We start from the raw sequence: 24,512 nt of genomic DNA on the forward strand, positions 1-24,512 counted from the left end.
CATTACAATGTTTAATTTGTTTCAAGTTTTGGCAATTTAAATATTCAATTATCTGGAACATTGCTTATGCTGAATCCCCATTCTCTGCTACTAAAGCTGGTATTCCCATTTTTAGAAGGTTGGAGAGCAGCAGTCTTGGCTAGAAGTCCCGTAGGAACTGGGATGACTGGGGAATGACAAAAGATAACAATCTGGATGGGATATATGGTCAGGATACATTTCTGGAAAAAATGTACTCCGTTGATTTTGGCTACCTCTTGATTTTTTTTTAATCCAAGAGTTAAAACGTTCAAAGTTACTCTAAAGGCAGTGGGAAAAGCTACATGGCCAGCAGAAAATTATTTAATCTCTCTGAGTCTTGGTTTCCTCATATGCTTAAAAAAATCTATGCTAACACTAACGTTCTGAGGTTGTCGTAAGCATTAAAAATAAAATGTGCTCAGGTGCCTGGGTGGCTCTGCCTTCAGCTCAGGTCATGATCCCAGAGTTCTGGGATCGAGCCCCACATTGGGCTCTCTGCTCAGTGGGGAGTCTGCTTCCCTGACCCTCCCCTGGCTCATGCGCTCTCTCTCTCTCTCTTACTCTCTCTCTCGAATAAATAAACAAAATCTTTTAAAAAATAAAATCTATTTAAAAAATAAAATAAAAATAAAAATAAAAATAAAATGTGCTCAGTGGCTCACCCAGAGAATGACTCAAAAGTGGCACTTACAGAGAAAGGGTGTAACAGAATGGGTTAAGAGAAAAGCCTCCAAAGCTAGGAGGCTCACATTGCGATCTGCTAACTACTTGTTAGCTTGAGACCCTGGGTGAGTTATTCACCTTCTTTGTGCCTCAGTTTCCTCATCTGTAAACTGAAGATAAAAATGGCATCTGTCTCATAGGTTTCTGTGAGGATGGCATGACTTAACACTCATAAACATATTCAACTACACCTGGCACATCAGGGATCACTGAATGTCGTTTGCCCCAGGAATCTGGTGCCCCACCCCAATGTCCCATCTCTATCCCACTGCCCCAACACACCTATGCCCACCCACTCCCACTGTGCACTCCTCTCTTGCAGTTGTAACTGATCCTTAGCAGCCATGTGTGTCTTTTAGTCCCTCCAGACGTGCAGGTAAAATTTCTGCAAAAGCAGCAGTGAACGGCCATGAAGATGACTAAAGATTAAGCTTTAGGATCCTTCCAAGAGGTGTCAGCAATGGGTTCACACAATCATCTGCTTTTTGATACTTTCGCAAAAGGAATGCATTTTTATATCTTGTTCCTTAAAGACGACTGCCAAACTATAAATGCTATAGGTTCCAATAATCTAAATCCACCTGCTCAGAATCTGAACAGTCAAGATCTGATAAACAAAGAGTAAGCAACAAACACTCTATATGAAGCTATGGTGGAAAAAAAAAAACCCAGAAAACAAAAACTCTCACTTTTGAAAGAGGGGCAGGGGAAGGGAGGGAAGGAGAGATAGGGAGAGAGAGAGAGGAGGAGAACAAGAACACTCATCCCTCTTCCTCAATATCCAGCTCCTTCTCACCCTTTGGGTCTCAGCTCAGTTAGCTCATATAAACCTTTCTTGATCATCTAACGAAAACAAGCTCCCCTCCCCTATTGCTGTCTTTCACTTATCAGAGGTTTCTGATTGTTTATCCACAGCACCATCACAATCTAGAGTTTCTGAGTATTTACTTCCAATCTCAAATTCCTTCACAGTGTCTGGCCCATAGTAAAAACTCAATACATGTTGATTGAGTGACCTAATGAGTGAATCAGTGAATACATAATTCTACTTCATTCGTCAGTTCATGTCTCAGATGTAGATGCCCTCGGGAAGCCTTCCCAAAGTCCCCAAGCCTGGGTTAGGCTTCTTTCCTGTGTACCCTATGTTCACGTCTCCAGAGCATTTATCACAGCAGATGGAATTCTCTCTTCATTCTCTACCTCCCCATCCAGTGGTTGGCTCCTATGGCAGATGCTGTATATCCTTTACCATTACATCCCCAGGACCCAGAACAGTGCCTACCCCATAGTAGGCACCCAACAGATATTTGATTTGATTAAATTATTTGATTGGGCATAAAAGTCTACAGGTTGGTACACTATTTTTAGGAAAGAAGAAAACTAACATTTATTGTTAATTTTGTGCCGAGTATTGAACAATTATAAGTATTTGTTATGGAAAATACTTAGCAGGGAAGGGGTGTGGGTGTTTTCTCTCATTTCACAAATGAGTACAGTGAGGCTCAGAGAAGTCAGGGCTTGAGGTCACAGCTAGTGAGATCAGAGTCAGCGTGCGAACCCCAGACCGGCAGAGCCTGAAGTCCCTGCTCATGCTGCTGGACCACTCTGCCCCTTGGGGACACTCATTTCATGACCCACAGGGTGCTCCTTTCTTCTGTTTGTTGTCCTGTCTTCCCACATAGCTGGTTATCTCCACTGGGCCAGGAACAAAGTCTTTACCATTCCTCCCATTTTGTCAATGTTAAGAAAGTGGTTTAAACACAGTGGGATTGAAGGAGTTGCTGATTTCAGCTGCCTGAGAGAGTGAATGTTATCATGCATCTTGACATTTTGCACACAAGCATCAACTTCGTCTCAGGAGTGAAACCAAACATTGCCTTTCTCAATCTCTCAGGGAAAGCAGATGCTAAGTTAGAAGACATGTGAAGGGGGGAAAGAACATACAAACGACAGTACCCAGAATGGTCTTGGCAGCTGCCGCTGGCTTCAGTGGTTCTCTTAAGGAATTTACCGGGGCAGAAAATGTTGGCTCCTTATAAATAGATGAAAGAATCTGAACACCACCCTGAAATCAGTGGGCACAGTGATTAGGCTAAATGAGCACCAAATGCAAAGATTACAGGTGGAAATATTTTCCCATTCCATTTTACTCAGGCTCTTCCTTCCACATACTCTTCTTTATATGCACGTTCCCCAACAGTAGAACAGGCATTCCAGAAATGTACAAGGAGGAAGCTAGTTGAATGTGTTCCAATCCCTCCTGCTGTGTATATCTATGTGTTTTAAACACAGATAATGCACAACCCACTCGTGCTGGTGGATAGTAAGTTAAAAGCAAAACAACTGATTTCTTTCTGCAACCATAAATAATTTCTTGGAACAGGTAATGAAGAATCAGGGGAAAACATGGAGCAATTACATAGTGTGGAAAAAGTACTTGCTAAGGATTAACATGCAGGATTTCAGATTAGATAACCTAAAGATCTCAAAGAAATCACGTGGCCTTCCTGGACCTCATTTACACCATGTAGTCAGTATATATGTGCTTTGGATAGAGTGCCCTGGTGGGAATCCTGTCTCTAACACATTCTAGCTATGACTTTGGGCAAATTCCTTTATCTTTCTGATTCTCTGTTTCTTCATCTATAAAATCGGGCTAATAATACCACCTTCCTTCATGGAGAAAAATAAATTCTAAAATGCATACAAACATGAAGTGCTTACTCTGTGGGTCAAAACTGGGTTCAAGAAATGATGCTCCATCAGTCATATCATCAAATGAGGGGTTAAGCCAGAAAACGTGTAAGAACTTTTCCTGACCCAACTTTCTAGGTCTCCAAATACTCAGACCCAGAAATGCACAGAGCCTGTGGCAAGAGTATTTGAAATCACAAACATTTGTCAGAGTATCAATGACAGAGAGTCAATGACAGAAGCCATCCTGGGGCTCCAAGAACCTGCCTTCTGTATTAAGGATGTCTTTCATTTTCTGTATTCTGATGTTTTGACACCTGGGGCCTTGTGGACTCAGGAGGGACAGCCCCTCTCAGAGTTAGCCAATTCCTGGAGACATTAAACAACTCACAGGCAGCTCATTTTTCAAATGCAAATGAATGAATCCAGAGCTCTGAACCCCCAACCACCTCCCTTACTGGGCTCTCCCACTTTGGGCCACTCTCCACCTACCCTAATCACCCCAGGGCCAGGTGCCAGAAAACCAGGGACAGCATCTATGCCCCCCAGGGTCTGCTGAAATTCTTCAAACTAACAATCCTAAACCTGCTGACCCTGCTGTACCCATTCCCACCACAGAAACCACAATAGAGGCTCTTGTCACACACACCCACCCACCTCCTGACCCACCCTGGTGATTCCCCTCATTCCCCTTGGGCCCCCCAGCCCATGCCTCCTTCTCTTGAGTAGACTCATGCATCCATGAGTATAACAAACTATGTTTTCAATGGCAGTTGTCTCCAGATCTGTTGGCCCTGCCATACTTAAATGATAATAAAACCTTAAAACACTGTTTTCCTCCATGCCTAGGGAAGCAGGGCTTGTTAGCTTTCTCTGGGTTTCCGAGTCTTCTCTTGTATTAGATTCTAACTAGTTACACCCTGCAACACGGTTACTATATGGAATCAGAATCCCCTTTACTTGCATGTGGTCCAGCAGCACATATTTGACAAACAGATGGCACCTTTGTGAAAAGGAAAAGGTGCCCGTCAGGGAGAGCAGAAGTCTTAACAAGTGGCACTCCAGCTGGAGAACAGCCCCACTTGACCCTGTGGCTGGTGCCCTTGACCACTGTATAACTGTGTGTATCTGTGTGCGGCAGCCCTAGACTCTGAACATGCTGAGAATCAGTTTCCAATTAAGTCAGCCTGGCCAGAGCTTCAGAAATGAAGAAGGGATGGAGATGGGGAGAGAGGAAGAGAGGAAGAGAGGAAGCTGAAAGACAAGGAGTGATAAAGGGCAATGCAAACAGTAATGCCCTCTGCCTCCTGCTTACCTACCCCCGGCCCATTTAAACCTATTATTACCTAACTAAGCTATGGCTTTTTCATTTTTTTTTTTCAGATTTTTTTTTTATTATTATGTTATGTTAATCACCATACATTACATCATTAGTTTTTGATGTAGCGTTCCATGATTCATTGTTTGCGTATAACACCCAGTGCTTCATGCAGAACGTGCCCTCTTTAATACCCATCACCAGGCTAACCCATCCCCTGTCCCCCTTCCCCTCTCGAACCCTCAGTTTGTTTTTCAGAGTCCATAGTCTCTCATGGTTCGCCTCCTCCTCTGATACCCCCCTTCATTCTTCCCTTCCTGCTATCTTCTTCTTCTTCTTCTTTTTTTTTTTTTTTAACATATAATGTATTATTTGTTTCAGAGGTACTGGTCTGTGATTCAACAGTCTTGCACAATTCACAGCGCTCACCATAGCACATACCCTCCCCATAAGCTACGGCTTTTTCAAGTTAAGTCTTCATTCGTTAGAGTGAACTCTGATTTTTAGACTTAAATAATGCAGACCCAACTGAAAAAGGATACCCATGTGCTTTCTTTAAACAAGGAAAGTTGCCATTTATTCAGGGGAACCACACTGTCAAGTCTGGCTATCTACAGAGTCTAATTTCAATAATTGCCAGCACTTCTTGCTTTGCAAATTGCTATAAGCCTCAATGCTCTCATACTAGTAATCTAGATACTAAAAATAAATACAGGTGATATTCATCTTAGTGATTGATGCTCTATTATTTTTCAATCTTCTCATTGGGAAGACATCCACCTATATAGGCTTTCTCAAAGCTAAACTATTTTTAAAATTAGAAGCAAAATTATACAGACCCCAGCTGTGAAATAGTTTTCTCCAATTAAAGTGAAAAACCACACTAAATTCTCTCCAATATATTCATAATAGCATTAAGCAGACATACAAAAAAAAAAAAAAGAAAGAAAGAAAGAAAAGAAAAGAAAAGAAAGAATCAGACCAAGTACTTGGAATCTCTAAAATTTTCAAAATTTTTGATTTGAGAATCATAAAAATGATAATAAAATAAAAATGCAATTAGAAATGTTAACTCAGTGAAGGATAAAGGGGTTCATAAATATATTAATGGAATACAAAGTTTGTAACTAAGTACAAATTAACAATGATATTTATTCCAAGGCTGTAATGAACTTCGACACAGAGGAAGTGTAACATGCCCAGGAAGAAATGTCAGTGTTTTCTAGTAGCTGTTAAAATGCTTTACTTGAATGTGGACTGTTAAAAATCCAGTGAGCAATCCAGTTTGTAGACTCAGAAAACCCCTATGCAGCACAGGCAAAAAGCAAACGATTAAGAGGAAAACAGGGGAGTCTTCCTACCCAGGCTCCTCCTCCTGATATATTAGAAATACTACTTGAAATCTGGCATCAAGTTTGATGTTCCTGTGCCTGGTGGATTCCACTGGCAACCAAGCAGATTCATCACAGTGGTCACAACGTAGCACTTACCTTGACTTGACAGTGAACTTGGTATAGTAGCAATCAGACTGGCTCAACTAGTGGGAGACCTGCTCTGGCACTGATTGTAAGGTAAGGCCAAATATTTACCCTCCCTATGTCTTGGTTTCCTAACCTGGAAATAGTCTTATTCATGGACAGTTTAAAACTAATAAAGTAATCGGAATCATATCAACAACCTCAGCCTGTCTGGGTAAAGATATGGAACTTTCAGCCCCCAACCCCAACCCCAACCTCTGGGAGGGGAGAGGTACTGGAGACTGAGTTAACCACCAATAGCCAATGATTTAATCAACAATGCTGATGTAACAGAAGCTCCATAAATATCCTAAAAGATGAGGTTAGGAGAGCTTCTGGGTTGGTGAACACATCAAGGTGCTGGGAGTATGGCATGCCCAGAGAGGGCATGGAAGCTGCGTCTACCCTCCTTCCCTGAAACTGCCCTATTCTCTTCTGTTTGGCTGCTACTGAGTTCTATCCTTTATAATAAACAGGTAATAGTAAGTGAACTGTGAGCTATTCTAACAAATTATCGACTCTGAGGGGTGGAGTAATGGGACCCCCCAATTTAGAGCTTGTAGGTCAGAATCAGAAGCATAGGTAGCCCAGACTTGTGAGTGGAGTCTGAAGTGAGAGAGGGCAGTGTGGCGGAACGGGGCCCTTTATCTCTGGGGTCTGTGCTAACTCCACATAGTTAGTATCAGAATTGAATTAAATTGTAGGACAGCTAGTTGATGTCTACAGAGAACTGAAGAATTGACTGGTCTAGAAAACCCACACATTTGGTGTCAGAAGTGTGAGGAGGAACAGACTTTGTAGTATAAGCTAAGATGATTGTGGATACCCGAATGAGTCAGTTACAAATTAATGTAAGTACATAAAAATACCATAAGCTGGGAAAAATAGTTAATAGGTTATTAAAATACTATGAGATAAAAAATCATCAGTGCCAAGTATATTCCCAAATAAATGATTTGTTAAAATGGTTAAATGCTAAAAACTGTACACAGCTAAATATTTTCCAATATACTTACATGACAGCATAAAGCAAAGATCCCTAGAATTACTATAGTTATACCTATACTTAGGCATACCACCCTATTACTCTTTTAGGTTTTGGTATTTGTTTGTTTGTTTGTTTGTTTGTTTGTTTTTACCCTATTACTCTTTATCCTATCATCCTCGGCATACCTAAATTCATTAAAATGGCCAAACTTTTTCAAAATTTTCTTCATTTAAGGTTGCCATCATTTAAGATTGCCATATTCAAAAAACACCACCATATTCAAGAAGACTTCTTAATTATGGCAGCTTGGTAAAGGGGAACAAGCCCAAGCATTAGTACCTGATAGACCCATCCTGAAATCAGCCACTCATCACATGATCTTGGGCAAGCTACTAAACTTGTCTCACCTTCAGATTTCTCAAGGCAAATAAGAATAATAATAATAAATGCAAAGTTGGATTGTTGTGGGAATTAGAGCTAAAGCAAAGATAATGCCTGGCATATGGCAGATGTTCAATAAATGTCAGTTACCTATAATACTTATACAGTTGGTATTTGCTTATAGAAGTTTATAATTACTCCATGAATGTTAATTTCTTTTTCCAACCAACTATAAGTTCAGTGAGCACAAAATCTTTTTATAGTACTTCTTTTGAATGTTTCACAGTCTAGTAGACCAGTTGGTATACAGTAGCATAAAACCCAAATTCACATCCCTAGAATCATAGATACATTAAGAGTTCCTAATAACCCTAAAGAGGAAGAAATGAGACAGCTTTAATTATGAAGATAACAGTGGCCATCAAACTACTGTTATGACTAAGGAGAGGGCAAGGTGGAGGATTCCTGAGTGGCTGACCCCTGAGGGAGTGTGGACATCCACGTAATAGGAGAATGGAAGCCCTTGAGTGAAGTCCTGGGCTGAACTGGGCTGTGAAGAGAGTTGGAGGTTTTGGAAGAATGGTGGATTATGGAAGATTAGAGACAAATTTAAAGAGAGTTGTATGTCAGGGCTTTTTGAGTAAAGGGATGGGGAGGTGAGAAGCATGAGGAAGTATGAGTGTGGAGGCAGCTGAAAGATCTGAGTTAAGCTTAGGGTGGCTTAAAGAAGAGCAATTTTCATCCATGAGTAAGACTTGCACAGAAGTAACTTCATTTCAACCGCCCCAGAAAGGTCAATGAATCAGCTCTGGTCTGGTACTGGCATTGAGTGTTTTGAAGAAAATACATTTGTAAATACGAAATACTTTATAATTCTCAAAAACCATTTATATTATTTGAAATATATCTGTTTTACATTAAGAACAGATAATTATGTACCACTACATTTCTGTTAAAAACCTAGATTGAGAAGTTGCTAGAGATTATTAGACTATGTTGATGTTTTACATAAATGATCACAACGACCATCTTTAAGCATCTGTAAGGTATAAAGCAGTGAGGAGAAACTAGGAGCTGTCAGCCAAAGGAATGTTCTTTTAGTAGCAGAAAAAACACGGTCAGAGAATTGAGAGATGTCTGGTTACAAAATTAATTTAATTTTCAATTCACCAAAGCTTATCAGAGTTAAGGGGCTTTCTTAAACCTGAATATGAAAGTTATTTCGATATGACAGTGGGTTGCCTAAAGCTCAAAAGGAAGAAAATAAATCAGGACCCAAATGTGAAGCAATGAACATAGCTCTTTCTGTCTCCATAGACAGAACTGTGTGTTTAAGTTCCAAAGAGGGACCCTCTCAACAAAAATGACTTTGGGGACTGGAAGAGTAGTGAAGGGGACTACTTTTCCAAGCTCTTAACACCAGTTCTAATTAGACTTGGAAGACTCCAGAGTTAAAAGAAGAAAAAGAGTAAGAGTCTATTGCAAACTTCCTAAAAGGATACCTGTCTGTGTACATACCTACATCTTTAAATTTACTCCTAAGAGCTTTAAGATACTTAAAGGTCACTCAGTTTATACAGATATTTTAATAAAGTGTTATTTATTTTTTAGAAAAGTTTAAATGCTGCACTCTGGGATTTATCTTTCTTTCAACTCTCCCTATTTGAGGAAGGAGATTTATCATCAGTGCTAAAGATCAACCCTGGGGCCAGCACAAAATGGTAGTAGATATCAGAAATGTCTCAGAAGAAGATAGAAAACACCTCTTGGGAGCAAATGCCTTTTTATAGCTCAAGTCAGTTTGAGTGGCAGAGGCACAAATAAACAGGAAAAAGGAGTCAAAACTTACAGTGGAAATGTTCCACACCATTGTACCCATATATTACATGATATACAAAAAAAAATGCTTACTACATAATTCTCTCTTGGTATGGTATGACTAATTTTCATTTCATTCTTATATTACCTTGAACCTATTACCCACATACATTTTTTTTTTCTGTTTCTCACTTGCTATTCTCCTAGTTCTCTCCCAACATTTAGTTGAAGAAATTTTGATCTTCTGCAGCAGTGGAAAGAGGCAGAAAGTTAGCCAAATGGTCTCAAAACTTATTGGGAAATCTTCTGCTTAGAGGAAAACCCTGTTTAAAGTAAATATTTTATTTCATTTGTTTTGTTTTGTTTTGTCTGTGCGCATAAACATAACTCATAGAGCTGAGAAAACAGTCTAGACCACGTTCAAAGTTTTATCTGGAGCTTTATAAAGGGACCAAACCTAAGTTTTCTCTATGTATGATCATTTACCTTCTTCTTTATAGTGCCCAGGACAGCATGCTTCCTATGACCTAAAAGGCTAGATTGACTTTGCCTATTTTGGAGATTACAAAAGTGGAATTGAGGGCTGCACAGACTTGTTCAAGGTCATACAGATGATAAAAGGCAGAGCGTAGCTTCTCATTGATTGTTCCTTCTACCACCAGCACAACACATATTTGGATTTCCTTTCTTCTGAAGACTCTAAGAAGGATCACTTGACAACAAGGCATAATTTAGCCTCCATACCTTAAAGAGGCATCACTCTACTGTCTTTGAAACAGAATAGAATTTTCCAAGCAAAGAACCTGGAAATGGAGCCTATGGACGCCATGGGGACAGAACAAGGCAGAAAGCATTTCCCTTAAATACATCTATGTTCAATGCCCTAGACTGAAGAACATTGTCATTTCAAAGTCACTTACCCAAATCTGAAGCTTGATTCTCTTTTCATTTTTGAATACCGTTTTTACTTTGAAATCTATCCCAACTGTGCTGACGAATGCAGATGTAAAGGAGTCATCTGCATAACGGAACAGGAAAGATGTTTTCCCCACACTGCTATTGCCGATGATGAGCAATTTGAACATGTAGTCGAAGTTCTGATCAGAGGAGTCTTTCTGGCCATACCGGGCATCTTGGGAAGAGGCCATCTGTGGTTAAAAAAAAGAGAGAGAGCAAGAGAGAGACGTGGATCAGTCTTCCATTTGATATGAAGCTAGCAGCACATTCATTATTGGCCTTGCCAGAAACAGATGTCAGACCACTCAGGAGACCAGTTGAGCATCCTCCCCAGTTTTCCTCTGATGCTGGTATCCATGGCAATAATTCCCTGCTGGAAGACAGAACAGCAAATCTTACAGCTCTTTCCAGCTGTGTTGGTGTTTGTCACTGCTCAGCATTCAGAACCAATCAAAGACACCAAAGGAGACATCTATAAGGGTTACATGAAAAGCAAAGATATGAGGAACTGGCCAGAGCATGTGGGCTCTGAAACTTTATAATCCCAGTGACGGACACACCAAAGTGGCTGAACAGCAGGGTGTTTCTTACTGAATTATCTGAATATTAGAGTCCCTCTTATTTCCTAGGAAAGTGCACCCAAAGCATGTATCTATTTCATCTATTAACATCACATTAAAGCAACATCCTAAAATAAATGGCAGTCCCTTCAAATTAAAAATGAGGATGGCAAGTATTTATAGTTCACTGTGAGAAACTTATTTAACCCTAACAACAACCCAATGAAGTAGGTTCATATGCAAATGAGAAAATTGAGGCTCAGAGTTATTAAGTAATGTGCTCAAGTTCACACAGGTGATGAGTAGTAGAAGACAGAATTCAAATCAGGTAATGTCGTGACGGGGCTCACGTTCTTAACCTCTACCCTAGCTCTCAATGATGACTAGGGAAATATGCACATGTGCTCTAAAAGACAGTGTAGGAAATATTCATTATGAAATGCAACACTGAAGAATCCTAGCTGGGTTCAAACCTAGGCTCTACCATTTCCTGGCTGTGTGACTTTGGGTTGGTTTATTATTTTAAAATGGTGTGTCTCAGTTTTTTCTCTTACATGAAATGGGAAAAAAATATTATCTAACTTGGAACATTTGTAAAAGAATAGATGATATATCTGTAAAGTAGATATGTGAAGCACCTAGCATAGCATAGAGAATGATCTTTATTATTAATTATAAATGCTTTATATGGATGTTGATTTTTTTCTCACTTTTTTGATGATCACCTAATATCACCAAAGTTGATGCTGCATTACTTCTTAAGGATTTTATTCATTTATTTTAGGGACAGAGAGAGAGAAAGAGCAAGCAGGGGGAGGAGCAAAAGGGGAGGGAGAGGGAGAGAATCTCAAGCAGACTCTGGGCTAAGCGTGGAGCTAAGGTGGGGCTCGAACCCATGATACTGAGATCATGACCTGAACCAAAACCAAGAGTAGGACACTCAACCAACTGAGCCACCCTGGCACCCAGTGATGCTGCATTACTTCTAAGTGCCATTCGGCTCAAAAGAAGTGTTTAGATGGTGAATCCCACTGATTAGTGCATTTACTTACATTTTCTGATGCTATGAATTCTTTGGCAATTGCTGTGGCATCCAACATACCCCAACATAGTAGCCACTAGTCACAAATACCTCCTTATATTTAAATTAATTAAAATCACATAAAATTTAAAATTCAGTTCCTTAGTCACACTGGCCACATTTCATGTGCACAATAGACAATAGCCACAGGTGGCCAGGAGCAACAATACTGGACAGACAGGTACAGAGCACTGGCATAACTGCAGAAAATTCTATTGGGCAGTGCTAGGCTAGACAGATAGTCTTTTTTTCATTTCCAATAAAATCTGATCAATAATTATCTTTCTCTTGGGGAAGGTGGCCAAGAGAGAAGCCTAAGAAGATAGTAGAATGCTTGAAACAGTAAATAGTGCTCAAACTCATCTAAGACAACATCAGCTGTTGAAGTCACATGTGTTGTGTTTATAAACAATTAAGGCAAAGGGGGAAAAGGGGGAAAAGGAGATGGTGAGATAAACATATCCTCTTTCTGCAAATACTTAGTGCCAGTAAGGGAACACAATTATATGTATAAGAATATAAGAATAAGGACAAACAGAAAATCTGTATGTATTATTAAATTTAAGGGCAATACAAATTTTAATTGCATTGTACACTTATTAAATACCAGCTTAAGCATTTGTCTTTTTAAGTCCATGTAACCACACCGATGTCTTCAATAATTACAACTTGGAATGAGTGCTGGTGAGCGAAACTGGGCCACGACAACAGGCAGATATTATGATTTTCCCTTCTGGGCCAGGCATCTACATGCTAAAGTAAACCTCCCCCAACACAAGCAGCCAGCCAAGGACAAAAACAGGATTATAACTGTGGACTATAAGTTTGAACAATGATGTCTTGCTCTGATGACTTCTGAAGCCCCAGAAAGTCAGGAAACTGTTTCATGTGGCACCCCCATTCCCACAGACATAGTCCTTTCACCAATTAATACAACCCTCCTCCCTATGGAAGTGCTAAGTTCAGCCAAGCCTGCAAATGGCCTTTATTAAGATCTTTTATATGAACCAGCCCAGATGTTAGGTTCTGGGTTAAGAATGTTCAGCTAAGCCACAGTCAGAAAATAGACACTACAACCTTCCTAGAGCTGCCCATACTCAGCCTGATAGCCTACCATATATTGCATCCCATCACTATAGGGTGGTATCCAACTGAGTCCTGTGGATCTCCAGGATGCCTCACAAGAAAATGTGACCGACAGCTGCTATCAATCCCAAGTCCTATTCCAAAAGTGGATTACAAAACCTGCAGCAATATCAACATCATCAACATATAGACTTTTTGAATATAGTTATAGAGATTTAGATGGAGAAAACCATATTGGGGATTTCTCTGGCATGAGAAATTGAAGATGTTTAATTTCAAGGGCTGATAGACCCTGCGGTGTCAGCAGCAAAGAAGGTGGTGGGAGCACAGAACGTGTCTAGGATGAAGGAGGACAAAGCTGGTAAACAGGTGTATCCAGAGCCTCTACAGGACTAATTAGAAGAGTTTCCTAACATGCTATTCTTGGAGATAATTTTTTTAACTCTTTCTTGATTTATATACCCAGTAAGATTCATAAAGAACCAAAAAAAAAAATGTGCATTGGGAATGCATAGGTCTTTCATTAAAATTCAGAATGATGAAATACATCCTGGCCCAGAGGATTGAGAAAGAAACTTCCCTAATCTTACTGAGAATGGAAATGAAGTGGTTTGACAGCATATGAATGTCAAAGACACTTGTCTTCATTATGTCAATTTATTGACACTTCGAAATACTAAGTCGTGTGAACATTTTCATAGTTTTCATGGAAAAATATAGCTGATATTTGAAAACATGAGTACATATGAAGTAACCTCCCAGAAAGTAAATCAGATTTCATAAAAGATATATAAAAGATAACTCTTGAAAAAAAGATGACTCTTTAAATTGCATTAATCTTGAATTAATTAAAAAAAAATCAGGGAGTTGGAAAGAATCTTCAAAGTAGTCCAACTTTCTACTCATTCCAAGAGTTCCTTCTGCTGGCATCTCAGCATCTCAAGTTAGTATTCTAGCCAGGCCCTTCACACAGAGTGACAAAAAGTCTACTACGAGGTTGTGAAGTACCATATTCCATTGCTGAACAACTGCAATTTTTATAAATTTCTTTCTTAAAGTTAAAATCTCCTTCCCTATAGCTTCTTCCCATGTGTTCTAGATTCTGCCTTATAAATCAAGGGAGTTGATTCCTCTCCCATCTGAGAGAACTTCAGGTGACTGAAGGAACAAATCACAGCCCCATACACTTTCTCTCACTTGGATGATCCCAACTGCCTTACACTTTTCCCCACACAAGTCATGTCGGAAAAATCCCCCATGTCCTGTTAGATTAACTGACATCTCTCCAGATGTCAAAGACCCATGTGTGGCTCCCGAAATTGGTCACAATATTCCAGATACAGTAGTGCAGAGTAAAATGAGACTATTATATTTTATCACAGCTCACTTAATTAGGTCTCCTCAAATGCTCAGGACATTTTTCACATCAACTGTAATAAACATAGGTCTCCCCTATCCCCATTCTATACTTGGGCAATTGATTTTTTTTAATGGAAATGCCAACCTTTATATGTACCCTGTTACATTTCCTCGTTTGTTTTGATTTACAATTCAATTCTGATCTGATAATTTTATGTCCTTTCATCAAAAACATTGGTTATCTCTTCCAGATTTATGCCATTCCTAAGTTTGATCAGTATGCATTTTACATATTCATTTAAGGCTCTGATAAAAATGCTAATCAGTTTGTAGACAAACAACAATAAACCTTTTACCCCATTGAATATATATAAATCTATAGATGAGACCTCTACAATAGGTCATCAAGGAATTTGGCAAACTTAAAGCAAAGCCTTAATGTCTGGGACTTGGTGCACTGGAAACCATTAGATGTGCCTTGGTTCAACAGCAGGTGAACAGATCCTGGATTTAATTGATGTGCCAGTTTTAATTTCAATTCTAGTTTCCCCAGAAGTCCTACTGACTAGGGACCAAACAGATTACTTCTGACTAACACATGCAATCACAGACTACTTCAGAATTTTTGACATTTGTTTTTCAAAATAAATGGGAAAAGCAAATTACTTTCAGGGATTCCTCTGGGCACTTAAGAGTCTAAACTACACTAAGCTATTTTGTGGATCTCATGAGAAAAACAAAAAGAAGTCATTTTAAATGTACTACATTCCCACTACATCTAGTGTTATCAGCCTGAGGGTCAATGGGAAGATGAACGAGGGTAAATTATCCAGAAAAGGACATGCAGTTCTTTGAAACTGGAAGGATGAAAGTGAGGATGGGGTGCATGTATTGGAAGTACAGAAATACATCAAGTAGTTTCAAATCTTTATCATTGTTGCCTGGGAAAAAAAGAAAAATCATAATAAAAAGAATTATTCCTGAGAGCTCTAAAGTCAAAACTAAAATTTTAAAACCAACCAGGAAAATATGAAAAGTTAGGGTTCCCAAATGTCTGTCATCTGGCCCCCAGATGATTTCTCCTGGGGAAGGTCTTGGTCTGTGCAATTCGTTGCCTCCCTGTTTGTTTCTCGGAAGGACCAGAATTGTGATGCTCTTTGCAGTCTCTAGCCAGCAATTTCTCCGTGTGTGTGTGTGTGTGTGTGTGTGTGTGTGTTGTCTGCTGCTCTTGGCTCTGAAATGAGCCAGGGGAGAAGCAATAAAACATCGCTCATGTCGCTGTGGACACATCACCACTGAGCTCAGAAGATGCTGTCCAGGAAACTGGAAGCAGCCAAGGCACTAGATAATTCAAAGTCGAACTCTGGCTCTGAAGCAAAGGGCCTGGAAAAGTAGGGCAGCATTCAGAAATTGCCCTTGTCTCTTTTCTTTGTGTCAGCAGGGAGTGAATTACACTTTCACAGGACTCACAGGAGAATGTATATGACGGTATGCCAAATGATATTAATGCTTCCAAGATGTAAATCACTGTATATTTTAAAGGCGTTGCTTAAGCTACATTTTACAGTACTCCTTTCAGCCCATCTCTGGATCCCCATCTCCTGGATAGCTTCTCTCGTAGATGAGTAAAACTTTCAGCTTATGTACAGAAAGATGGTAAAATCACCACAATAACAGCCCTGACAGGCACTGTACTGCGTGCTTTCCACACATGATCACACCTGATCCTGTCACTGCCCCAAGATATCACTATCTATTAGTACCCCCATGTTAGCAAAACAGTATGCTCTGCGTGTATTTAAAAAGGGCTCCTTCTCCCTCCCCCTGCCAGAAGCATGAGGGGATTTTCTCTAGCCCTCACTGAGAGAACTTGACAGGGGTCCTGAGGGAAAAATTCACACAAGTATGCCCTCCCCCAAACTGCACCCCTGGAGCTTTTATCTCTTGGACTTGTCCACCCTGAGCCACCAGAATCTCATCAATTACAGTTCAGGTTTTCCTACCCCAGTAGTGGTTCTCATGGGAGTTTCTGTTCCAGGAATTTGTGATTTTCTTTATCAGGTTATTGTTCTCTCCCATCTAAGGGGCAGCATTCTTCTGTGACCTCAATTCTCTGATGAATCTAAGAGTTGGTAATTTTCATTTTGTTTAGTTTTTTTCTTATGTGAGGATGGGAGTAACAACTTCCAAGCTCCTTATGCACTGGAGTGGAAACCAGAAGTCATTATCCCCATTCTGAAGAAGAAATTAAGGTAAGAGTATTTAAGAGGAAATTTTGGTAGAGGGGTCCTTGTTTTTCAATAGGTTATCTTGATTTCTCTCAGCATGTGTACTGAGCCCTCATTACCTGGACCAAATGTGTTCTTCAACACATTTGGGTTCAGCTAGTTCACTCTTCTCTTCACCAAACTAGCAAGCCTCAAATTCCAACCACAGAGGAAAATATTGGAGGAGGTAAGGATACTTCTCTTTGCTTCTAGAAAAAAATGTATTCCTTTGTTGAAGAAAGGCATGATCTAATCTTGATATATTTTAAAATTCATTATAATGGTTTTTTAATCTTGGAAATCTAGATGTATATAGAAAAACGCAGTGTATCAAACCATGTAAAAACAATTCCTACTAGTATTGAAGACCACTGTTCTCCAGCCCACGCTGGAGTTCACTCCTGTTATCGTTACAGAGGGATCCCAGAGGGAGAGGGAGCCTGTATGGGGGCTGTGCAGCAGCGCAGTAAAGGGGATGCCCAGTCCACAGAGAGAAGAGTGTAAACAAGGTTTTCTGGGAAGGGAACCACATGGCTGGGAGAGCTCTCCAGATTGGTAGGATGTAATCCTGACAGCTGCAATAAAGTAGAGCCCTGGTCCCAGCAGTGCCTGCACATCCTCACGAATGCTGAAGCCAGAGGGTCATTAGTGCAGTCCTGCAATGCTGATAGTAGCTACTAGTAATCCATGCCTTATAAATCACAGCATGAAGAAAGGTTGGAAAACAAGATCCCACTTCTTTGCTAGCAGTTCTGAAATTATGTACATGCAGATACATCTGTGAAAATAAAATTTTATATTCTTGGTGTGATGTGAATATGGGTAAAGAGCACATACTCTATGGTCAGGCTGCCTGAGAAGGAATCCCAAGTGTGCTACTTGTGTAAACTTGGTGAAGGTTTTTGATATTTTGTTATTTTTTAAACTATGCTAAACTGTAATTTCCTTACCTATAAAATAGGAATTGTAGTAAGATCATCAAAGTAAAATTGTTGGCATGTGCTAGATCCTTGATTAAAGTCATTCACTTTCTTCTCCAACTAACATTGACACTACTCTCTGAAAATGGAAATGGTCAATTTTACAGAATATGCTTCCTCTCATTTCCTAACCTTAGAGGACATGAGGTTTGATGCCCAACACTTCCACTCTGTAGAGTTTCATAATTACTGAGATAAACACCTAACTCTTTCCTTACAAATACTATGACATGGAACAAAGAGCACTCATCAAAATACCTCTCAGGATAGAAGCTGAGGCCTGTGTACAGATAGAAGCGTTCTGTGGTCTGGAGAGGCTATGGGGAAGGGAGTGTGGCCAATGGCCATATGCCCTGTGGTAGGACCTATCCTGTGACATTGTGGCCACACAATGTTACTAAACTCATGAAACTCTTGGGCGTGAATGGACTTTTGTAGAAACTGGGAGACAGTTTCATGTCTAGACTCATAAGGGGGCAGAATTTGAGTAATACATGGTAAGAAAAGCATGAGAAAGGAAGCTCCAGGATGGCAAAAGAATTGTGGGGAAACTCCTCTTACGTGGCTTTAGCGTTGGATTTAGGTGAAGTTCAACCTAATTTCTGATACTAAATTTGGTAAATCATCAAAGTCCACAATACCATCATAAACACCAATACTGTAACATACACTTGAAGGTTGCCAAGAGACTAGATCTTAATTGTTACCACCATATAAAAGAAATGACAGTTATATGACCTGATAGAGGTGTTAGCTAATTCCATAGTGGTAATCATATTACAATATATAAATGCATCAAATCAACATGTTATATACCTTAAAATTACACAATGTTGTATGTCAATTATACTGCAATAATAATAGATTTTTAAAAGTCCACAATATCATTATTTCAAGGTGAGAACTCATTAGGAGGCTTACAAACATATATACATATATATCATGCATATTATCTGGTTATCTCCATCCTTTCCCAAAAACCTTCTAAAACAATGGCAAGGGTTTGTCACTAAAGTGAAATTCCATATAGAAAAGGAGAAGTAGAAAAGAAAGAGCAACACAAGTTTGGGATTTGGAAGTGAATGACTAGAGAAAAGGGAATCTCAGGTCTGCATAAGAACTCTTAACCTACAGAGCCTGAAATGACCTTGGGATTGGAGATGCCAGGTGTCTTGATTATGTGGTATGGCTAGAGTGACCAACTCTCCTGGTTTTCCTGAGACTGAGGGATTTCATGGGACACTGCAGGACTTTCAGCTAAAACCATAAAGCTGAGATGTTGGTCACCCTGACTAGGCCATGCAAACAGGGGGAATGGCTGAAAATCCAAGCCCCACATCCCTCTCTGACCCCACATAGCCAAGAAACCATTTTCCCTGTATACAACTCTTTTAAAACAAAACTGAGATTAAAATATTTTAAAAATCAAGTATTCTGGACATCTATACTTCCTATATGCAGATGTCAATTTGTCAGTTTATAAAAATGAAAAGGACCCTCTCTTAGCAACAAAATGTAAAGAATCATTTAAAACTTTTCTCATGGACATGGATAAAATATACATAAGCTTTCTCCTCATTTCTTGGGAGCAAGAAAGAGCAGACATGGTGTTCTCAAATACCTGCTCTCTCTAGTTGGATACATTTTTATTCAGGAATACAAAACTAAATTCTCATAGGATACACTAGATCTGAGATTCCCAAAACTAGGGAAATGTACCTGAATTCTGCAGAATTAAAATAGCCAATGTGGGCCCAGGCATCCATAATTTTTAAGCACCCCATGTGGTTTTGACCAGTCAGGTTTAGAATTCATTGGGTTAGCAAATGTCCACATGGAAGCCAGGGCAGGTGTACATTGTCAAGGTGTCAGGGATAGATGTAAGAGGAGACCGAGTAATCTGACATTTAAGCTGAGATCCCCAGGATGTGGAAAATGGGATCCTAGCCCTCTCCACCAGTTGCTGTCTTCACCAGACTCCCCTTCTGCCAAGAGTGACAACAGATCTCATCACCATAATGTTGACTTTGCAAAGAAGTCTATACTCTAGAATGCCCAGCCTGCTTAGATAAGCTGATTTCTGAAACAGTGTGTTAATTATCTTAGCTATGGTAAGATCCATAACATTCTAAGGGCCAGTAATATAACTCACTGTGAGGTCTCTGTCAGAGTATGAGGAGGTATGGATTGTAAGAAGCAGTAATCATGTCCTCAGAGCAAATGTGGCTCTGTTCTGCTCAGCTCTGTGGGAGTTGGCCTTGACTTTCTCCATCAGTCATTTTTAAAAATAACACACAATTGGACTTTACTTCCCCTCACTCATAAGAAAGCAACTGATAGCTACAGGAGGCCAGTGTCCATGTAGAAATTACAAAATAGAGAATATCTCTTGTAAGAATACCTCTTCCTGAGAAGAAAATAAAAACTAAACAGAATAGATATACCCACTACTCTGTGGTATAACGAAAAGCCTCTCTTAAAAATACCTAGTAAAATACTCTAAAAATTCCCACTGGGGGAAAAAAAGCCTAAATTTTAGTATTAATATATGTATTACCTAAAGAATTTTTATCACTAAACATTTTTAAAACATTAAACATTGTAAAAATATTAAACATTGAAAAATATTAAAAATTATTTTAAAGACGTAAGCCCTTGAAAAATACCTACAGAGATTTGCTATAAAGATTTCTCACAAATCCTGACATTTCTCTTCCCTTATTCCATTCATCAAGTCGGTCACGTATAGCGGCAAACATCCCGTTCTTGAGAAACTTGGTGGGTTAGTAGTTTATGTACTTATGTTTCTATACTGTGCAGGTCCACCAATTAGAATGACTTACAGAGCCACTTTGCTAGTTACAATCATCCCAGCTTTTCATTCAAAAGCTATTGCTATTATTTACTACAAGAAACAAGCCCATCCATGCAGTTATAAATGAGCAGTCACATCCCCAGGTGTACTGTGTTCCTGTTGTCCCTTTTCATCAGTCCTACCACTCAAACAAGTGCTCAATGAATTACAACATTCAAAAGAAAACCAAGAAAACCCATCTCTTATTGCAAACACCATAGATGAGAGTCATATTGTGCTAATTGGTACATATATTCTTTCTCCAAGCCCTATAAGCTTCCTAAAGCTATGGCCATTTGAACAGAAATTATCAACATTGGCTTGCAAGCAAAAGAAGTTACTTAGACATCAATATCAATAAAATATCTGAAAAGTAAGCAGATATTTGGAAAATAACAACATACTTCTAAACCCATGGATTAAGGAAAATATCACAAAGAAAGGAGGAAAGAGTTTGAAATAAAATACAGTGCAAATACTACACTCAGAAATTTGTGTCAGCTAAATTAGTACTTAAAGAGAGATTTATTATTTTAAATGGTTATGTTTATTAGAAAAAAAGAAATTTAAACTCAGTGATCTAAATTTCTACTCTAAGGAGACTGATAAAGAGAAGGTCCTACTAAAGTATAAGTAATACAGTTATTTTTAAAAAGCCCAAATCGATAAAATACAAAATAAGCAACAAAAAAGCTAACAAAGGCAAAAGTTGGTTATTTGAAGATATTAATGGTATTGATAAACATCTAGTAAGATAGTTGGGAGGGGACTCAAATTGTCAATAATAGGAATGAAAGAGGAGATATCATTATAGATCTTAGAAAAATTAAATAACAAAAATATTTTGAATAACTTCATCAGTATATTTGAAAAATTAGATAAAAAATATAATTTAACAAAACTGACCCAAGATGAAATAGAAAGTTTATATGTACATAATTAGTTTTCTAATTAGTTCTCTAATTAGTTTTCTGCTACTATAATGGATGTTTAAAACAACATCCAATAACTATACGAGTCAGAAGTCAGGACACAGTATAACTCAGCTGGGTACTCTGCTCACTCTGCCCAGGCCTTACAAAGCTAAAATCAATGTGTTGGCTGGGTTGGTTCTTACCTGGAGGAAAATTCTACTTCCAAGCTCATTCAGGTTGTTGGCAGAACTCACTTGCTTGTGATTGTAGGACTGAGGTTTCTATTTTCTTGGCATATTGACTTCATCTTCAAGCCAACAAGACTCATGCTTCAAATCTCTGACTTTCCTTTCTTCCACATCCTCTGACTGCAGCCAGAGAAGGTTCTCTGTTCTTAACAACTCATGTGATTAGATTGGACTCACTTGATAATACAAATTAATTTCCCTATTTTAAAGTACATAACATTCATTGCATCTGCTAAGTCCCTTTTGTTTTGTAATATAATTTATTCCAGGGATTGTTCCAGGGATTAGGCCATAGATATCCTTGGAGGAGGGAGGGTGGCTATTCTGCATACCACAGTACACTAAAGGGAGATAAATTATAGATAAGATTGATCAATCAATGAATAGATAGATAGATAGATAGATAGAACAGATAGTTGAATGATAGAGATATTTGTACATATTTTGATAACTGAAGTTGTTTAAAAATTTTTTCCACAAAGAAAACTCCAGGTTCCCATGGCTTCATTTATGAACTCTATCAAATACTTTATGAACCCAAATATACCAATCTTAGATACCAAAATCATTTGGAAAACAGTGGTGAAAAGAAAACTTCTCGGTTTGTTTTAAAAGGCCTGCATAACTTCAATATTATAACATCATAAAAGCATTACAAGAAAATCATATACCAATATCCATCATGAATTTAAATGCAAAAATCCTCAAAGAAATATAATCAAATTGAATCCAGTGATACATAGAAAAAACAATACAGTATAGCTAACTGGGGTTTATCTAAGGAATGCCAGATTAACTAAAAAAATCAATCCATATACTCCAACAAAATACAGGAGACTCATTATGCGATCACCACAACAGATGCAGGAAAACTATTTGACAAAATTCAACACTCATTTAATGTTAAAAACAAATACTCTCAGCAAATTAGGAATCAAAAGAAATTTTCTCAGTATAATAAGGGTATCATACCAATAATAACAACAGCAACAACAACAAAATAACTACAGCTAAGTTAATACTAAATGGTGAAAGATCTAAGGCTTTCCCCCTAAGACTGAGAACAAGATGAGGATGTCTACTCATCATTTCTACTCAACATTGTACTGAAAGTCTTACCCTGTGGAATGAGATAGAGGAAAAAAAAAAAAAGGAGGTCATTGGAAAGGAAGAAATAAACTGCCTTTATTTGCAAATGATACTACTGTTTCTGTAGAAATTCTTAAGCAATCTAAAAAAACCCACTAGAGCTGAGAAGCCCCTCAAGAGATGAATGGATAAAGAAGATGTGGTCCATATATACAATGGAATCTCACTCAGGCATCAGAAAGGATGAATACCCAAATTTTACATCAACATGGATGGGACTGGAGGAGATTATGCTAAGTGAAATAAGTCAAGCAGAGAAAGTCAATTATCATATGGTTTCACTTATTTGTGGAACATAAGGAATAGCATGGAGGACATTAAGAGAAGGAAGGGAAAAATGAAGGGGGGGAAATCGGAAGGAGAGACGAACCATGAGAGATTATGGACTCTGAGAAACAAACTGAGGGTTTTAGAAGGGAGGGGGGTGGGAGGATGTGTTAGCCCGGTGATGGGTATTAAGGAGGGCATGTACTGCATGGAGCACTGGGTGCTTTACAAAAATAATGAATCATGGATCACTACATCAAAAACTAATGATGTATTGTATGGTGACTGACATAACATAATAAAATAAAATTAAAAAAAACACTAGAAATAAATAAATGTAGCAAGGTCTTAGGACATAGTCAAGACAAACAAATCAAAGGAAGTGTAGAGGCCAGATATATATATATAGAGAGAGAGCCCACTTATAATGAATGACCTAGATTTCATCAAAATTTAAAAAATATTCATCAAAAGATACTATTAAGAGTATGAGTATTCAAGCTACAGACTGGCAGAAAATATTTTTGAAATATATATATTAATATATATTAACAAATTAAATATGTGTAAGTATTTATATATATCTGACAAAAAAACTAGTTTCAAATTTATATAAAGGTCTACAAGTAAACAATAAAACAACCTTCCATAAAGAACAAATGGTTAAAGAAAACTTTAATAAAGGAAGATATACAAATGACCAGTAGATGAAAATGTGCCAAAATCACTGACCATCAGGAAAATGCAAATTCAAATCACAATGAGATGCCACAAAACACCCATTAAAGTGGCCAAAATTAAAAGACAATCGACACCATATGTTGTTGAGGATTGTAAAGTTACTGGAATGCTCAAACATTGCTGATAAGAATATAAAATGGTACTACCCTTTGACTTTTTTATAGAGTTAAACGTACACTTACCCTTTATCCCAACAATTCTACTTCTAGGTATTTATCCAGGAAAAATGAAAGCATATTACAAAAGACCAATATGATAATGCTTATAGCCTTAACCATAACAGTCCCAAACTGGAAATTACCTCAAAATCCACCAACAGGAGAATGGATTTTACAAGTATGGAAGTATGGTAGATTAATACAAAAGTATCATATGCATCAATAAAATGGAATGATTATTGATACACGCATCAACATAGATTAATCCCATACACAGCAAAATAAGAAAGACTCAAGAGTAGATACTGTATGTTCTACTATATGTTCATATTGTCTGTTTTACAGAACTACATGAAGTTCTAGAATAAATCAAGCTGCTTTATGCTTTATGATTTAAAATAAGTCAAGACTTTAAGTTAGGGGATTAACTA

At 38.4% G+C, this 24,512-nt stretch overlaps 1 protein-coding gene across 2 annotated transcripts in view; it reads right to left on the minus strand.

The window, feature by feature from the left end:
• Nucleotides 1-24,512, minus strand: part of RAB3C (RAB3C, member RAS oncogene family) — a 279,021-nt gene that overhangs the window by 249,021 nt on the left and 5,488 nt on the right. For both annotated transcript variants that reach the window (XM_032404378.1, XM_032404377.1), the window contains exon 2: nucleotides 10,381-10,608. In XM_032404378.1, coding sequence (XP_032260269.1) covers nucleotides 10,381-10,608 — 228 coding nt within the window. The remainder of the gene's footprint in view (nucleotides 1-10,380; nucleotides 10,609-24,512) is intronic.

The sequence above is a fragment of the Phoca vitulina genome, unplaced genomic scaffold (assembly GCF_004348235.1).
Source record: "Phoca vitulina isolate PV1807 unplaced genomic scaffold, GSC_HSeal_1.0 scaffold6, whole genome shotgun sequence".
In the NCBI taxonomy this organism is placed as follows: Eukaryota; Metazoa; Chordata; class Mammalia; order Carnivora; family Phocidae; genus Phoca; species Phoca vitulina.